Source organism: Strigops habroptila, chromosome 1, assembly GCF_004027225.2.
Source record: "Strigops habroptila isolate Jane chromosome 1, bStrHab1.2.pri, whole genome shotgun sequence".
Classification (NCBI taxonomy): Eukaryota; Metazoa; Chordata; class Aves; order Psittaciformes; family Psittacidae; genus Strigops; species Strigops habroptila.
This window is the reverse complement of record NC_044277.2, coordinates 525,166-540,639: the sequence shown is the minus strand read 5'-3', so window position 1 is coordinate 540,639 and position 15,474 is coordinate 525,166. Positions and strand designations below refer to the sequence as shown.

Here is a 15,474-nt window from a genome sequence, read left to right as displayed (position 1 = left end):
ACCTCTCCCTGCATGGACACAACCCGTGTGCACTTGGCCTTGGTCAGGGGGAAAGCTGCAGCTCCCACAGCTCTACCTGTGCAGCACGTCCCTTCCTGGCCACTTTGCAGCTTCTTCCCTGCTCCACCCGCGTGGAGCAGCATCTGCCTGGTGGCAACGCCAGCGGTGATGAGCGGGGAGAGGAATGTGTGGCTGGAATTGATCCTGGTGGGATGCGGTGGCAGCATCTTGGAGCTGCTGCTGCCAAGGTATGTGCAGTGTATGCCAGGGCACTGCTGCTGCTCAGACCCAACCTGGGGCCTCCTGTGCCTCATGGTGCCCAGTGTGGCGGAGGGACCCTGCGGGTGCCCAGCACAGCAGAGGGACCCTGCGGGTGCCCGTTGCGGCGGAGGGACCCTGCGGGTGCCCAGCACAGCAGAGGGACCCTGCGGGTGCCCAGCACCATCCTGCCTGGCCGGGTTGCTGTGTGTGAGCACCGAGCCCCTGTCCCTGCGTGACCGCAGCAGCTCGGGGTGGGTGGGGACGAGTTGGCCGCGTCCCCTGGAACTGCTGAAGCATCACTGGAGTGCTGAGTGCTGCAGCCTCGTCTGCAGGATCTGAGCACTCCACTAAGTCCTGTTCCTCCCCAGTGCCTCCCGCTTTCAGTGCAGCCGTATCCATCACTGCCTGTGTGTGCCTCTGAGTGCTGCCGGGGGCAGGAGCTGTTCCAAACCTCCAGCTTCAGAACCACTGGGAGAGAAATTCAAACTGGAGAAATTTCCATCCCTGTTAAAGGGGAGATTCCAAATCCTTGGTGAAAGCCCAGCTCCCGGCCGGGCTCCCGCAGGGGAAGCACCAGCACACAGGATCCTCGGGGCCTTCGAGCCCTTTGGTGTGGAGCAAACGGCCTCTTCCCGCTCCGTTAACGTCAGGAGCGAGGCTGAGCCCTGGCACGAGCTGCCTCTGACGTCCCTGCATCCCTGCAGGGCACAGGGAACCTGTTCAGCTGGAGAAGAGAAGGCTCCTGAAGGGGAGACCTTAGAGCAGCTCCAGGGCCTAAAGGGGCTCCAGGAAACCTGGAGAGGGGCTTTGGACAAGGGATGCAGGGACAGGCCAAGGGGAATGGCTTTAACCTGCCAGAGGGGAGACTGAGATGAGCTCTGAGGCAGAAGCTCTTCCCTGTGAGGGTGCTGAGGCGCTGGCACAGGGTGCCCAGAAAAGCAGAGAACTGGATGAGCTTTAAGGTCCCTCCCAACCCAAACCATCCAACGACTCTATGACAAGGTGCAGGGCCCGGGACACTGCCTGACACCTCTTTGCCTTCCATCATGTCTCAGCTCCCGGGACAGTGGCTGTGCTGAGCAGGAAGATGCTTCCTGGCACATTTTAGCCGTGGGGGCTGGTTCCCTCTGCACAGCGGGTGCTCAGAGCACGAGCGAGAGGTGCTGCGGGGCCACCTCTGTGTCTGTGAGGAGACACAGAGACACCCCCATGCCCTGCGCATCCAGTGCCCCGGGCAGGGACACCTTCCACTGGAGCAGGTTGCTCCAAGCCCCTGTGTCCAACCTGGCCTTGAACACTGCCAGGGATGGGGCAGCCACAGCTTCTCTGGGCAGCCCATGGAATCTGGGAATGCCGCCGGCAAACGGAGCCGTGTGGGGGGTGATTTATTTCCCCAGGAAGCTCCGCTCAGCTGCAGCATCTGGTTTTCACCAAGCCCCTGATCCTGCTCCTCCAGCTGGGTTGAGTGTGGCACAGGGGGGGCGGCGCTCGCCCCAGGCCACCCTGATGAGGGTCCCCCCTACCCTGGAGCAGGGGGGAGGGCAGAGGGGCTGCTCCATCGCTGGGTGACCAACCCAGTGTGGGTTCATAGTGAGAGGGGGATCAGGGCTCCAGAAGGAAGGAATCTCCTGCCAGGAGTCTGAACCATACTTTAATTATACACATTGCTCAGGCTTTATATTATCACATCAATGACATGAAACACCAGCATGTATTGATTGAACCCCACAAAGGCAGCACCCCAGGACTCACAGTTCAGGGCATCGAGTGGCTCAAAGCTGGAAGGGGAAGGGGGGAGCAGAGTCCTTCTCCATCAGTGCTTTCCCCAGCGCTGCTCAGGTCAGACCTGGGCTGATGGGACATGTCCAAGCTCCAGCTCTCCCCCGGGAGCCGCTGTGGCATCCGCAGAGGCCGAGGCAGGGATTCCCTTCCCAAGGAGCATCCCTGGAGCCAGTTTCCTGTCCCTTTGGCTCACCAGGCAGCGGCTGCTCCATCGTGGAGCAATGTTCCTCCAAGCCGCAAAGTCCTGCCATGTCCATGTCCGTATCCATGCCCATGCCCAGGCCCATGTCCGTGTCCATATCCATGTCCCATTGCAGTCACCCCTCGAGCCGGGAGGACGCCCGGCCTCTCCCAAGGCGTGTGTCCGGTCAGGGTGAGGTCCCCCTGCAGCTCTCCCCAGCAGCGGGGTGAAGGCAGGAGTGTCCATGGCTGTGGTTTTTGGGTGTGTGGCTTTTCCATCCTTCCTCCTTCTGCTCCTCCTTGTCCTTCCTATGATCCTCTAGCTCCGAATCGCCGTCTTCCTGTCTCGGTCTTTACTCTGCAGACAAGGAGGAGAAGGACAAGTTAGAACATACCTGGAGCTGGGAGGTTTTCCAGCACGTTGGCTCCAGCCTGGAGCCTCTTGCTCCTCACACCGGTGCTTGGCAGTGCCAGGAGCCGTGGGGCAGCTTTTCCCAAGGTGTGATCATGTCATCATCATCCCTCTGTGTGTCCCCAGGGATCAGCAGATCCCTCTCCCACAGACCAAGTTCCTGCGGCCAGGACCTTGGTGCTGAGGCCTTGGAAACTCTAATCATGGAGTCATGGAATGGTTTAGGTGGGAAGGGACCTTAAAGCTCCTCCAGTTCCAACCCCTGTCCCGGGCAGGGACACCTTCCACTAGAGCAGGTTGCTCCAAGCCCCTGTGTCCAACCTGGCCTTGAACACTGCCAGGGATGAGGCAGCCACATCAGTAATACCAGCACCACCGTTACCACCAGCATCGCCATTGCCACCACCAGCAGCACCACCATCACTACTACCACCATCGCAGCACCAGCAGCACCACAGCCTGGTGTGTGCAGGCAGAAGCTGGTGCTTCTCATCTCCACTTTGATGGGGTTTGTGGTCATCTGGGGTTTGACCAGGTTGGGTGCACCCAGGAACCAAGTGTTAGACTGACAGAGGGGAGGCTGAGATGAGCTCTGAGGCACCCTGTGAGGGTGCTGAGGCGCTGGCACAGGGTGCCCAGAGGAGCTGTGGCTGCCCCATCCCTGGCAGGGGTTGGCACTGGAGGAGCTTTCAGCTCCCTCCCCACCCACCCCATGCTCCGATGCCGCTGTGACGTGTCCCCTCTCCTGGCCTGGCCGTTGCCAGCGTGGCCGTGGCACATCCCCGTGCGCTCCGGACTCGCGGTGCTGCTCCCCCCGGCTGCACGTGCGGCTCCGGCGCTGCCTCCTCCTTTGTTCCCGGGGTGGGGATGGGGGGGGAAGGGGAGCTCAGCTCAGAAATGGGAAAATCCAATTTCCCAGATGTTCGGGCCCCAGGAGCTCTGCGCTGTCTGGAGAGGAAATGGGGATTCGGAAAATCCCGCCTCATATTTTTCCCCTATCACCTTGCCTTTCCGCTGCCATTAAGTGCAGCAGCAACAGTAAATTACAGGCCTGTGCAGCCGACCCATCACCGAGACCCGTGGGGGGGATGTCGCTGGGGCACCGAGCTCCTGGCTCTGCCCCGCACCACGTCCAGGAGGGGTTTCGGGGTGCACAGGGAGCCCCTTCGCTCCCCGGCACCATCACTACAACCCTGCGCCACCCGGGCCCCAGGTGGGGCTCTTTTGGCACAAATCCTGCAGGTGGGTGCAGGGTCTGGTTGTCTGGAGGGTTGGTGACAGGGTGACCTGCTCCGGTCGTGCTGAGGGACGTGCTGAGGGACGAGGTGCCTCCAGCGTGGCACTTGGTGCCGCAGGGGAGGAGCTGCCAGAGGTTTACAGGGTGCAGGCACAGCTGGTTCTGCCCAAAGCCATCATCCTGCTCCTTCCTCCTTTCCTTCCTCCTCTCCTTCTCCTCTTCTCCTCCTCCTCTCTTTCTCCTCCCAGCCGCTCTTACCCCTGATGGAGGCTGCAATTCCTCACTCACTGCTGAATCACAAGGTTCATTCCTGCTCTCTGGCATGTGCTTGCCCCTTCCCATGCCCTCTCCTCACCGCTCCTCTCATTGCTCTGCTCCATCCCTGCTGCTAACACCTCTGCTCCCATTCCCTGGACCTGGGGCTGGTTTAGGAGATGCCCTAGAAGAGGTGGATGCCCCACACTTGCCCCATGTGCCCCCGGCCGGGACAGGCATTGTGTGGGACCCGGGGGTCCTCACAACCATCCTCTTCCTCCAGCTCGTCTCCTGCACATGCCCCTTCCTCTCCGGGAGCATAAATCCTCTGGGATGGGTGTCCCCCAGTTTAAGGTTGGGTGCTCAGCTGCTGCTGTGGCTTGGGAAGGGACGTGGCACCCGCTGGCGCTGTTCTTGCCCAGGGTTGAGGGTTCAGGTCAACCCTCTGTGAGGAGCGGGGTCTGGGCAGCCTTTGTCCCACCACACAGCCTGAAACAGGGGGTCCCAGCCGTGGTCACCCTCGTGGCACCTTTTAGCTCTCAGATGGCCTCGATGCCCCCTCCCTGCTCTGCTTTCCGTGCGGATGGGAGCTCCCGTTCCAGAAGACAGAGTGGCCAATGCTGGTCACTTCCCAGTCACTTTAACTGGTTGCACCCCAGCACTGACTGGATGGACCCCCATCCTCTGCCCCACGTCTCTGTCCCCAGGCGCTGGGGATCAGCACCCTGTGAGGGTGGTGGACGTGCAGAGGATGCTGTGAGGTTCCTCAGCTCTGGAGTGGGCTCAGCCAGTGGCCTTGCTTGGATTTGGGCTTTTTGGGGTTTAAACAAGCCCAAATCCATCCCCAAATCCTCCCAAGCCGTGATCATTCCCAGGAGCTCTCCCAGCCCCACCAGAGGAGAAATCCTGGTTTTCCCCCACCAGTACTTTGTGTCCTGGCACCAGCAACAGCCACAAAGGAGAACCTGGAGAGGCGCAAACCCTTCATGGGCTGGAAATGGGGTGTCGGGGTGTCCCAATGATGGGAATGTCACAAGCTTGCTCCTTAGGAATGCCGGGACCATCCCATCCATCCTGTCCCCACATTGTCCTGCAGCGTCTGTGGCAGGTGTGATATTCCTACCAGCAGAGAGTCCACCTCCCTGCTGCTCATGTCCTGCCTAGGACATGGTCCAAGGCCAGTCCCCATCAGGTTTTGGTTAGACCTGGAGGATCTGGCACCAGCCCTTTAGCACCAGCTCAGCCTTTCCCAGCGGCAGCAGCACCTCCGTGAGTCACGTTAAAGCAGGATCTTTCCAGGGGGATGGGGTTGGGATCAGCCCAATATGGGAAAGTCCCTGGGAGACGGCGGCGTCGGGATGCCAGGGGGCGAGGCTGAGTCATGCACCATGAATCTGCGCCAGTGCTTGTGCCCGCCGGGTGCTGCTTCCCGCTTGGAGTCACGGTGTGCCCAGCACGGATGGAGGTGGGGGCAGAATCACGTACCACAAGGCCACATGGGTTGAAGTGACATCATGGAACCATGGGATGGTTTGTGTTGGGAGAGACCTTAAAGCTCCTCCAGCTCCAGCCCCTGCCCCGGGCAGGGACACCTTCCACTAGAGCAGGTTGCTCCAAACCCCTGTGTCCAACCTGGCCTTGAACACTGCCAGGGATGGGGCAGCCACAGCTTCTCTGGGCACCCTGTGCCAGCGCCTCAGCACCCTCACAGGGAAGAGCTGTTCTTCTGCCTAAGAGCTCATCTCAATCTTCCCTCTGGCAGGTTAAAGCCATTCCCCTTGTCCAAAGCCCCTCTCCAGGTTTCCTGGAGCCCCTTTAGGCACTGGAGCTGCTCTAAGGTCTCCCCTTCAGGAGCCTTCTCCTCTCCAGGCTGCCCCAGCCCAGCTCTCTCAGCCTGATCATGGGGTGTGTGTCTGGGGAAGCAGGAGCAGCTCTGCCTCCTTCCCATGGACAGGTCAATGGGAATGGGCTCTCCGAGTTGCTCCGTGCTGCGCTCCGGAGCCTGCAGAGCCAAGGGCTGGAGCTGCCGCGCACGCTGGCGCTGGGGCAGCTTTGGAGCTGGCTCCTGGGCAGGACAGTGGCCATGTGGCATTCCAGGTCCCTTCCACCCGCCACGGAGCTGAGATCCAGGTGCTCCGTGTTTGCAGCTCTGGAGATCGCTTCCATCTCCCGGGAAAAGGGGTTTATTTCATTCCTTCAACACACAATAAAAACCTGTCGAGTTGTTGTCTGGCCCTAAAATCTCCAGCACGGAGGGAGCACTGCTCGGGATTGAAGGAAAAATGGTGATGGGAATTGATGGAAAAATGGCAATGGGGATTGATGGGAATAAATGGAAAAGTAGCAAAGGGAATTCATTGGAATTGGAGCAAAAGACGGGATGGGAATTGACCGGAATTGATGCAAAGCGGCAGTGGGAATTTATCATCAATAGAAAAGCGGTGATGGGATTTAATGGGAATTGGTGCCAAAGGGGCGATGGGAATTGATGGAAAAGTGGTGGTGGGAATTTATTGGAATCAGTGCAGGGATTGATCGGAATTGATGGAAAAGTGGTGATGGAATTGATGGGAATTGATGGAAAAGTGGCAATAGGAATATATTGGAATTGGTGCAAAAGAGGTGATGGGAATTGGTTGGAATTGGTACAGAAGTGGTGATGGGAATGGGTTGGAATTGGTGCAGAAGTGATGACAGAAATTGTTGGGAATTGATGGAAAAGTGGTGACGGGAATTGATGGAAAAGTGGTGGCGGGAATTGATGGAAAAGCGACGACGGGGATTGATCAGAATTGATGCAAAAGTGACGAAGGGAATTGATGGAATTGGGGCAAAAATGGGGAATGTTTGATCTCTAAAGCTGCTACAGGAGGTTTCCAAGCTGCTGACTGGGAAGTGGAGGAATTCTCCACTTCAGCCCTGTAGGAGCTTCCCCACCTGCAGCTTCTGTGTCTGAGCTGGGATAACAGCGGCTGGAGCAGCTTCCTGGTGCTCGAGGGCACTTTGCATCCCTCACCAGGGGAAGGGTCTGACACGGGTCAACTGGAAGTTCCAGGCTCTTGGTCTCCACTGCCCAAGTGGAAGGAGCTTTGGTGACCTAAAGCTTAGCAAATCCCAGCGGATGCAGATTCCCAACTGCTGCTCCCAGCTCCGTCCCTTTAGCGAGCTGGGGAAGGACGTGCCAGGGGGATTGACAGGGTTTGGGGCTTTCCTGCTCTGAAATACTCCAGAGTTTGCTCGGGATGGGTTTTGCCGCCAGCACTTCATGCTTAAATGAGCCTTGAATCCTTAACAAAGACCTCTCCTCCCTCTGCAGGGCATTGCTCACTGGGTTAAACTGGTTCTAATGGTGGAGCGTGCGCACATAGGTCTGGCTTCCACCCTGACACCTCTGCCCCAGCTCTTGTCCTTCTCTTCCACCTCTACCCTGCCCAAGGCCATCTGCACCACGCAGGAGACCAACAGGTTCCTCAACCTCAACCTTCTCAAGCGAGGCCGAGGCTCTTGACGGCCACGTCCTTGCAGTGCCCTGGTTCCCCGGGGCTGTGTGTGCGTGGCAGGAGCTGCCCTGGCTGTCAGCAGCGCCCCAGGACAGGCTGGAGCTCCACATGGCCCTGCAAGGTCTGCTGGGGACAGGCAGGGCTGTGCCGCGGTGGCAGCCGGTGCCAACAGCCCCCAGAGCCTCGGCCAAGCTCCCGTTGGAAGCTGGATGTTCCCCATGTCCCCACGGAGAGGGCTCCAGCTCCCCCTCCATGGGTGGTGGTTGCCCGCCCCAGCATGGCCATGGACCTGTGTTGGCAGCGCTGGTGCTGCCTGCCAGGATGCTGCAGAGCCGGGGTGCAGAGCCAGGAGCGGGGCGCGCTGGGTGAACTGGGCTGGCCATTACAGCTCCTGTTGGTCCCACTGGTGCTCTTGGCCAGCTCTGCACCCAAATCCCTCTCACCTCTCCATTGCCTGCACTCTGCCAGGCAGAGCCACAGCCTCTTCCCAAGCTCCTGCTTTCCCTTTGCCTCTTGTTTTCCAGCTCCTAAAATCCATTCCTGACACTCATAGCATCTCCTCCCATCCTTTGCCTTGTAGTGAACACGGGTGGGATTTGGAGCAGGGGCCATGGGTTTGGGTGGCAAATGTGGACATGGTGAAGGAAGCACTGTATTTGCCAGTTTAGGGTTTAGGGCTCACTGATGGGATCTGGTGCATGTTCCCAACGGGAGTCATCACACCTCAACTCACACCACCCCAGTGACTGCAGACCCATTGCCAGCACCCAGTGCTCCCTGTCCCCCTCCTCACACAACCAGCTCACACCACCCCAATGACGGCAGAGCCATTGCCAGCACCTGGTGTTCCCTGTCCCCCTCCTCACACCTCAGCTCACACCACCCCAGTGACCACAGACCCATTGCCAGCACCCAGTGCTCCCTATCCCCCTCCTTGCACAAGCTGCTCACACCACCCCAGTGACGGCAGAGCCATTGCCAGCACCCAGCACTCGCTATCACCCGGGGGTCCCCCCACGCCGTGTCACCCCGAGCAGGCACTCACCAGCTTCCTCTGGTTGCTGAGGCAGAAAGTGCAGATCTGTTTGGGCTGGGAGGCGTCGGGGTCGCGCGCCGCGGGGCTGCCGCCGCCGCCGTGGTGGTAGAAGGCCGGCGTGGTGTGGCAGGGCTGCCCGTCGCCGCACGCCTCGCCCACCAGCAGCACGTTGCCCAGGTGGGAGATGTAGCTGGAGGCCAGGCGCAGCGTCTCGATCTTGGAGAGCTTCCTGTCGGCCGGCTCGGTGGGGATGAGGGTGCGCAGCGCCGTGAAGGCCGTGTTGACGCTGTTGGTGCGGTCCCGCTCCCGCGCGTTGGCCGTGTGGCGCTGCCGCGGCTCCCGGTGCAGCCGGGTGGGCTTCTTGCCGTGCCGGCGCTTGGCGGCTTTGAGGCCATAGCCGTCGGCGTCCAGGTGGTAGGGCTTCTCCTCGGAGCCCGAGCTCTCGCTGCCATTCTCCTCATCCTCCGACAGCATGCTGATCTCGGGGTACAGGAACCGGCTGGGGGCCGAGCGCAGCATGGCAAAGGACATGGTGGGTGTCGAGGGGACGGCGGGACGGGGACACCACCGCGCTCCGACCTCAGCTCCAGGCGCTCATGCTGCTGCCTCGCGTTGCCCTGCCCCGGGGGGGCTCCGCTTTGGAGGTGCTGCTGCTCTGGGGGGTCCCCCCTTTCCGGCTCCCACCGGTTCTCTGGGCGCAGAAGGGGTTAAGGGCTGCTCACAGGCTGGGCTGCTCCTTCCTCTCCCCACACATGTGCATCTTAAGACGCTGAGTGTGGCAGGAGCTGAGTTTTATAGCACAGCAATGGTCAGCCAGGCCCCTCCTCCGGCTCCAGCGGCTGCTCCAGAGCTCTGGAAGTGGGAGCCCGCAGGCTCACGCCTACCTGAGCTCACCCTCCAGCCCCGAAGGGGATTTAACCCTTCCGGGCTCGGGCAGGGGGTCCCGCCCGCGGCCAAGGGGCTGCAGCCAGCACGGTGAGGATGAGGAGGGCTTCACCCACCAGCCATGGGCCTCCGCACGCGGCGGGCACGCGGCGGCGCGTGCAGCATCCTCATCCATCACCTGCATGGGCACGGTGCTGATGGGAGCACTGGGGCCATGGGGGCTCCCAGAGGACCCCACACGGTGGGGTGGGAAGAAGGATCCCCCAGCCCCATGCCCCAGCTCGTGCCTGGGGCAGGGATGGGCACGGGCTGCGTCACTCCCAGGTTGGGGCTGGGGACACAAGCTCCTGCTCAGGATTGGTGCCTGGCAAAGAGAGCCCCTGAGAGCTCCCTCCCCTCCCCACAGCGTGACCAAATCCATCCTGCTGCTGCTGCTGCTGCTAATGGGGCAGAGAGGCAGGAATTAACCCTTGAGGAGCTGCCCAGCCGCACGCCTCCAGCACAGCTCCCGCCTGGAGCACGCCAATGGCTTTGGTTTGCTTTGATTCCCTCCCCAATCAGAGCAGGATTTGTGTTGTGTACAGGGTGCAGAGCCCAATTCTGTCCCTGTAACCTGCCCCAGGACCTGTCCCCAGAACCTGTTCCATAACCCGTCCCCACAACCCATCCCAGTAACTTGTCCCTATAACCTGGCCCATAACCCATCCCCATAACCCATCCCCATCCCCGCACCGGCTCTGCCATGCCCAGGGAACCCAGCTCTGCTGCAGGGTTGACTTTACAACCTGCCCCAAGCTCACGGGGCTCGTGGCTTGGTGGCAGCCCCAGGGGTGCTTGTTTCCGTGGGCCTGGAGCCATGGAGGTGCTGCAGGGCAGCTCTGGACACTGCAGGCCCGGCCAGTCCCTTGCACAGGGCAGGCACGAAGGTTTGAACCCAGTGAAGGCCACCAGCCTCCTCCTCTGGAGCCCCACAGCATCCCAGGCGTGTCCCTAAGGTGTGGGGCTGGGACCCAGCGCCCAGGATGGCTCCGGAGGAGCTGTGGACCCCTGAGCACTGGAGCAGGCTGCGTCTGCAGGGCAGGGGGCTCAGCTCCGGGCTGCCCGGCTCCATGAAACAGGAGTTGTGACAGTGGGAGCGTGTCCCCTTCGATGTAGATTGTGTCTTTGTGCGAGCAGAGCAGCAGAGCCCAGGTCCTGCTCACCCCCTGCAGACCCACAGCCGGAGCCCGCTTTGTGTGGCTGGTGATCGGCAGCGTTGTGACCTGCCCAGAAACGGGAATTGCTGTTTGCTGGGAAGTCTCAGGTTCCCCCCATGCATCCCGCCGGAACACGCTCCCCAGCACGGGCTGTTGTGACTCGGAGCCAGCTCTGCACCTCTGCAATGTGCTAGCACAGCTCGGCAGCAGCTCCTGGAATCCTCTGTCACCTCCTCGCGCGGTGCTCCCGGTGTGTGCTTTGGAAGCCCGGGCTCCTGGAGGCATCTGCTTTCGTTTAGCTCCACTAATGATCGTGCCTTTCTCTAGCACCTTCCATCCAAGCGCGATCCCTGGGCGCTTTCCCGGCGCTGTCCTTCCTGCTGGGAGGCACGTCCGTGTCCCTCCGGCTCGGGCCGGGGTGGAGGGGGGTCCCGTGTGCAGGTGATGCTGGGGACAGAGCCCCAGACGGGGCCCTGGCTTGGTCTTAGACAAGCAAAGACATTTGGTGCTGGCGGTCGCAGCGTCCCAGCCCTTGGCCCCGGGGCTCTGCTGGCTTCCCACATTGCTTCCATGATGTCCTGCTTTGGGCATGGTCTTCCCAGCCCTGGCAGGTCAGCGGAGCCTGGAGTAGGAGCCGCCTTCTCCCAGAGAGGAGCCAGAAATTCCCTGCTGCGATCCATCCCCTGCCCTGCCATGCTCCATGCACTGAGGTGCTGGACTTCCGTGCTCCCTTTTCCGTCTGCCTATTCCCACTTTCAGGATCTGCCCTTCCCTGCTAAGAGCCCTGCGGAGCACGGGGCAGACAACCTGACCCCGGGCTCTGCGGAGCTTCCCTCCACGCAGAGGGTTTCCCGGTGCTCCCACGGGAAGCGTGGCTGGGGGTGCAGCCTCCCGGGGTGCCGGGATCCCCGTCACGCCGCGGCCGCCGGGGTGGGAGGGCTGAGCCTGCCCCGGCCCCTTTCTCCTCTCCACGTGGACCGGATATTTTCAAGAGAAGAATCTTTCCTAGGGGGCTCTCCAGCTGCCAGGAATGTGCGTCTAGGAATGCCCAGGGCCCATCCAAGAACAACTTCCAGACGGGAGGCTGAGTGACGGCAGCGCCGCGCCGGGGGCTCCGCGCTCCCCCCGCACTCCCGACCCGACGTGTTAATGGCACAGGAGTGGTGGTGGATGGGACTGGGGCTACTGGGCTGCTTCAGACCCTCAGGGAGCTCGGGCTCGAGGAATTTGCTCTTCTTTGCACTGTGGGACTGGGGGGGAACATGAATCCCACTGCTGGGGAATAGCCCCTCAGCCTGGATCTCCTCCCGTGGTGGCTCCAGGCATGTGCATCCCTATGGGATGCTGTCAGAGCTGAGACCATGGTCGTGACCAACACCACCATCAGTGCTTTGGGGTTTGCTCCCTGCCCCAACAGCCAGAGCTGGGCACCCCCAGTGTCCTCCCGAGCAGTCGCTGGGGTCTCTGTGCCAAGCACCGAGTGACGGATGAGGGCATGGAGCCCATCCTGGCATGGGACACCTCCAGCTTCGGGGTGCAGGGTGCCCCATCGCAGCTCCCACAGGGCCAGCAAGGACCCCTGGGGCTGGTGCCTGGTTCCAGGATCCCAGCAGGGATCCTGGCAGTGCTCCTGCAGGGATTCCTGCGTCAAGGCCACAGCTCCTGGCGGAGCTGAGCCGGCCTTCGGGAAGATTCGCCCAGTCCGGGCTCAGGCAGGCTGATGCTGCAGCTAGTCCTGCTCTGCTGGGCCGTGGCTGGAGATCCGGCCGTGGGCAAGTCCTGTTCCATGTGCCCCATGTCCTCACCCGGGATCGGTGCCTGTGGGACTCCTGTCTCTGCCTGGACACCCCTCGGGGAGCCACCAGCTCCTGCCCCATTGCTCTGGGCAGAAACGTCCTTCCCAAGCGAGGCAGCAGCTCGTACCTGATACGTGGCTGCAAGCTCCTGCCTGGCCAAGAGCTGGTACCACCACGGAGATGTGGGCATCAGGCACCTCACCAGCATCTGCTGGGGCTGTGCTGGGGCAGCCCAGAGACAGGAGGCTGCTGGGCTGCTGGAGATCTCTTGGATGACACCTTGCACAGAACCATGGAACGGTTTGGGTTGAAGGGACCTTGAAGCTCCTCCAGCTCCAACCCCTGCCCCGGGCAGGGACACCTTCCACTAGAGCAGGTTGCTCCAAGCCCCTGTGTCCAACCTGGCCTTGAACACTGCCAGGGATGGGGCAGCCACAGCTTCTCCCTTCAACCCCTTCCAGTGTCCCACCACCCTCATGGTGAGGAACTTCTGGCTTTTCCCACTGTCAGCCAAGGGATGAGGCTTCCAGAGCCGACATCCCGGTGTCTGTCTGTCCGCATGAGCCTCAACTGGGTGTCTGCAGAGGGCAGTGGCCAGATGAGCCCAACCTGCAGATGATGGGGCTCTGCTGGCTCAGTCCTGGGTGGTCCAGGAAGCCCTGAGGGTCTCATCCGTGCCTCCAGCCAAGTGCAGCAGCAGCTTCCCGGGACCAGCCCAGCCCCTGCTGATGCTGGGGGGAGAATTCCTGCCCGGATCCCCGCGGGGGTGCTCACATCCTGCGCTGACGGCGTGGAGGGTGATGGATGGATCCAGCGTGGCCACAGGGCTCCCCCAGCTCGGCCTTCCCGGCGCTCCTGCTGCTTTTCCATGTTGTTTGCAGAGTGTTTATGGGGACCAGATGGAGCCGTGGGGAGAGGTGACCCCTGACTGCGGGGTGTGGGGGCACAGGTCGCTTCACACCTCCATCCCATGGGATGGAACTGGGGATGGGGTCTCTGCATCCCGAGGGCAACAGGGAGAGGCTGCAGGGGTGAGGAGCAGGGGGGCAGCACCCCACCATCGGGTCCCATCTGCCCGCATGTAGCTGCTCAGAGCTGTGGGACCCGTGGCCACGTGTGGTGCCCAGAGCCATGGAGCTGTGGGACCTGCGGCCACATGCGGAGCCCCATCCCGGTGCTCCCATCTCCAGCCCTGTGAGTGCCAGGGCAGCCAGGGGGGTCTGGGGGCATCCTCACTGCCTTCAGAAGGGCAACAAGGAGGCAACAGCATGGACATCACCTTCCCCAACTCCTTTTTACCCCCCTGGCACCCAGGGGTGCAGCTGCTTGCAGTGGTGCCCCCAACCCTCCCCTCACACCCTTTCCCTCTGCTTCCCTCCAGGACATCCGCAACACGGTGGGCAACATCCCCATGGAGTGGTACCAGGACTTCCCACACATCGGCTACGACCTGGAGGGCAAGAAGATCTACAAACCCATCCGGAACAAGGACGAGCTGGACATGTTCTTGGAGAAGATGGAGAACCCCGACTACTGGTGAGCATGTTGGGGAAGGCCACGGTGGTGCTTGGTGTGGAGCGTGTGTGTCCACACCAGGGCTTGAAACACTCCACGGGCTGGAGAGGACGGGCTGGAGGCCTCCAGCTCTCCTGGTGTGACTCCAGGCGTGTGGCTTCGTGGTTCTGGGGCTTGTACCACCGTGAGGCTGCTGCAGCCCAGCCCCAGCCCAGCCCATTTGGTGCCCTGCAGGAGAACGGTGCAGGACAAGATGACGGGTGCAGACATAAAGCTGACAGACGAGCAGATTGACCTGGTGCATCGGCTCCAGAAAGGGCAGTTTGGGGATGTCCACTTCAACCCCTACGAGGTAGGACCATGGCACTGCTCTTGCTCCAAGCACGGGGCTGCCCCAGGCTGGGCAGGAGCAGCACCACCACCATGGGTCTGTGTCTTCCCCAGCCCGCCGTTGATTTCTTCACCCACGAGGTCATGATCCACCCGGTGACCAATCGCCCTGCGGACAAGAGGAGCTTCATCCCCTCCCTCATCGAGAAGGAGAAGGTGAGAGGGTTGATGGCACCTTGGGTGAGCTCTGCCTGTGACCAGAGCCCCCCATTCACACACAGAGCTCAAGGCTTAGGTGGCTGCTCTCCTCCCCAGCAACACCTCCTGTCCCTGCCATGATTCTCCCACCCCTATGACTGTTCCTACACATGTCCATGTCCTCTGGTCCTGCACAGCCCCACCAGGCTCCCAGGGCTGCAGAACTGTGCCCAGAAGCATCCGTTTCCACCCTCACATCTCACACCTCCTCCCCAAGCCTAAGGACTCCCATGGTTGATCTCTCCCTGCCCCACAGGTCTCCAAGCTAGTCCATGCCATCAAGATGGGCTGGATCAAGCCTCGGAAGCCCAAGGATGACACACCAACATACTACGACCTGTGGGCTCATGAGGATCCCAACTCCATCCTGGGCCGCCACAAGATGCACGTCCCAGCTCCCAAGATGAAGCTGCCTGGGCATGAGGAGTCCTACAACCCCCCTCCCGAGTACCTGCTCAGCGAGGAGGAGGTGAGGAGTGACCAGGAGCCATGGGGAAAGCACTGGGAACGCGGGAGCTTGGTGGGTGCTGGGATCCGGGGGGGGGCTGCGCCTTGGAAGGGCACCCTAGAGACCAGATCCTGTGGAGATGCATTGAGACCTTGCAAAGGGAATGAAAGCAAAGGTTCCTCAGCCTTGAATGAGATGAGAAGTGGGGCCTCCTCTCAGGGAGCAATAGCAGGGAATGGTGTCCAAGCTGAGGGGTTTTCTGGTGTGGGATGTGTGCTGGATCCAGAGGGACATTGAGCCCAGGGAATGGGTGGAAAAGCAGGCAGCAGGTCCCTGTCAGGCTGAGGAGGGTTGGTGGGAGGCAGATGGGGTCAGCACCATGT

The 15,474-nt window shown here is 61.3% G+C and overlaps 2 protein-coding genes across 2 annotated transcripts in view; one reads left to right on the top strand and one right to left on the bottom strand.

Annotated features, from left to right (window-relative positions):
* BOP1 (BOP1 ribosomal biogenesis factor) overlaps positions 1 to 15,474 on the top strand; it is a 48,125-nt gene that overhangs the window by 27,371 nt on the left and 5,280 nt on the right. Inside the window, exons 3-6 of the mRNA XM_030487094.2 lie at positions 13,922 to 14,076; positions 14,290 to 14,407; positions 14,500 to 14,601; positions 14,900 to 15,112. Of these exons, the coding sequence (XP_030342954.1) occupies positions 13,922 to 14,076; positions 14,290 to 14,407; positions 14,500 to 14,601; positions 14,900 to 15,112 (588 nt within the window). The remainder of the gene's footprint in view (positions 1 to 13,921; positions 14,077 to 14,289; positions 14,408 to 14,499; positions 14,602 to 14,899; positions 15,113 to 15,474) is intronic.
* SCX (scleraxis bHLH transcription factor) lies at positions 1,897 to 9,407 on the bottom strand. The gene is made up of 2 exons (XM_030487206.1): positions 8,673 to 9,407; positions 1,897 to 2,581 (listed from the first exon to the last, which is right to left on the bottom strand). Exons 1-2 carry the CDS (start codon positions 9,192 to 9,194, stop codon positions 2,543 to 2,545), a joined length of 561 nt encoding a protein of 186 aa, XP_030343066.1. The 5' UTR covers positions 9,195 to 9,407; the 3' UTR covers positions 1,897 to 2,542.

What these genes read in the sequence shown, in the direction of transcription:
- SCX (XM_030487206.1), bottom strand. Translation starts at nt 9,194, where the DNA reads ATGTCCTTTGCCATGCTGCGCTCGGCCCCCAGCCGGTTCCTGTACCCC. An exon ending in TCAGCAACCAGAGGAAGCTG is followed by an intron (nt 2,582 to 8,672) that starts GTGAGTGCCTGC and finishes CCTTGTCTGCAG; the next exon opens with AGTAAAGACCGAGACAGGAA.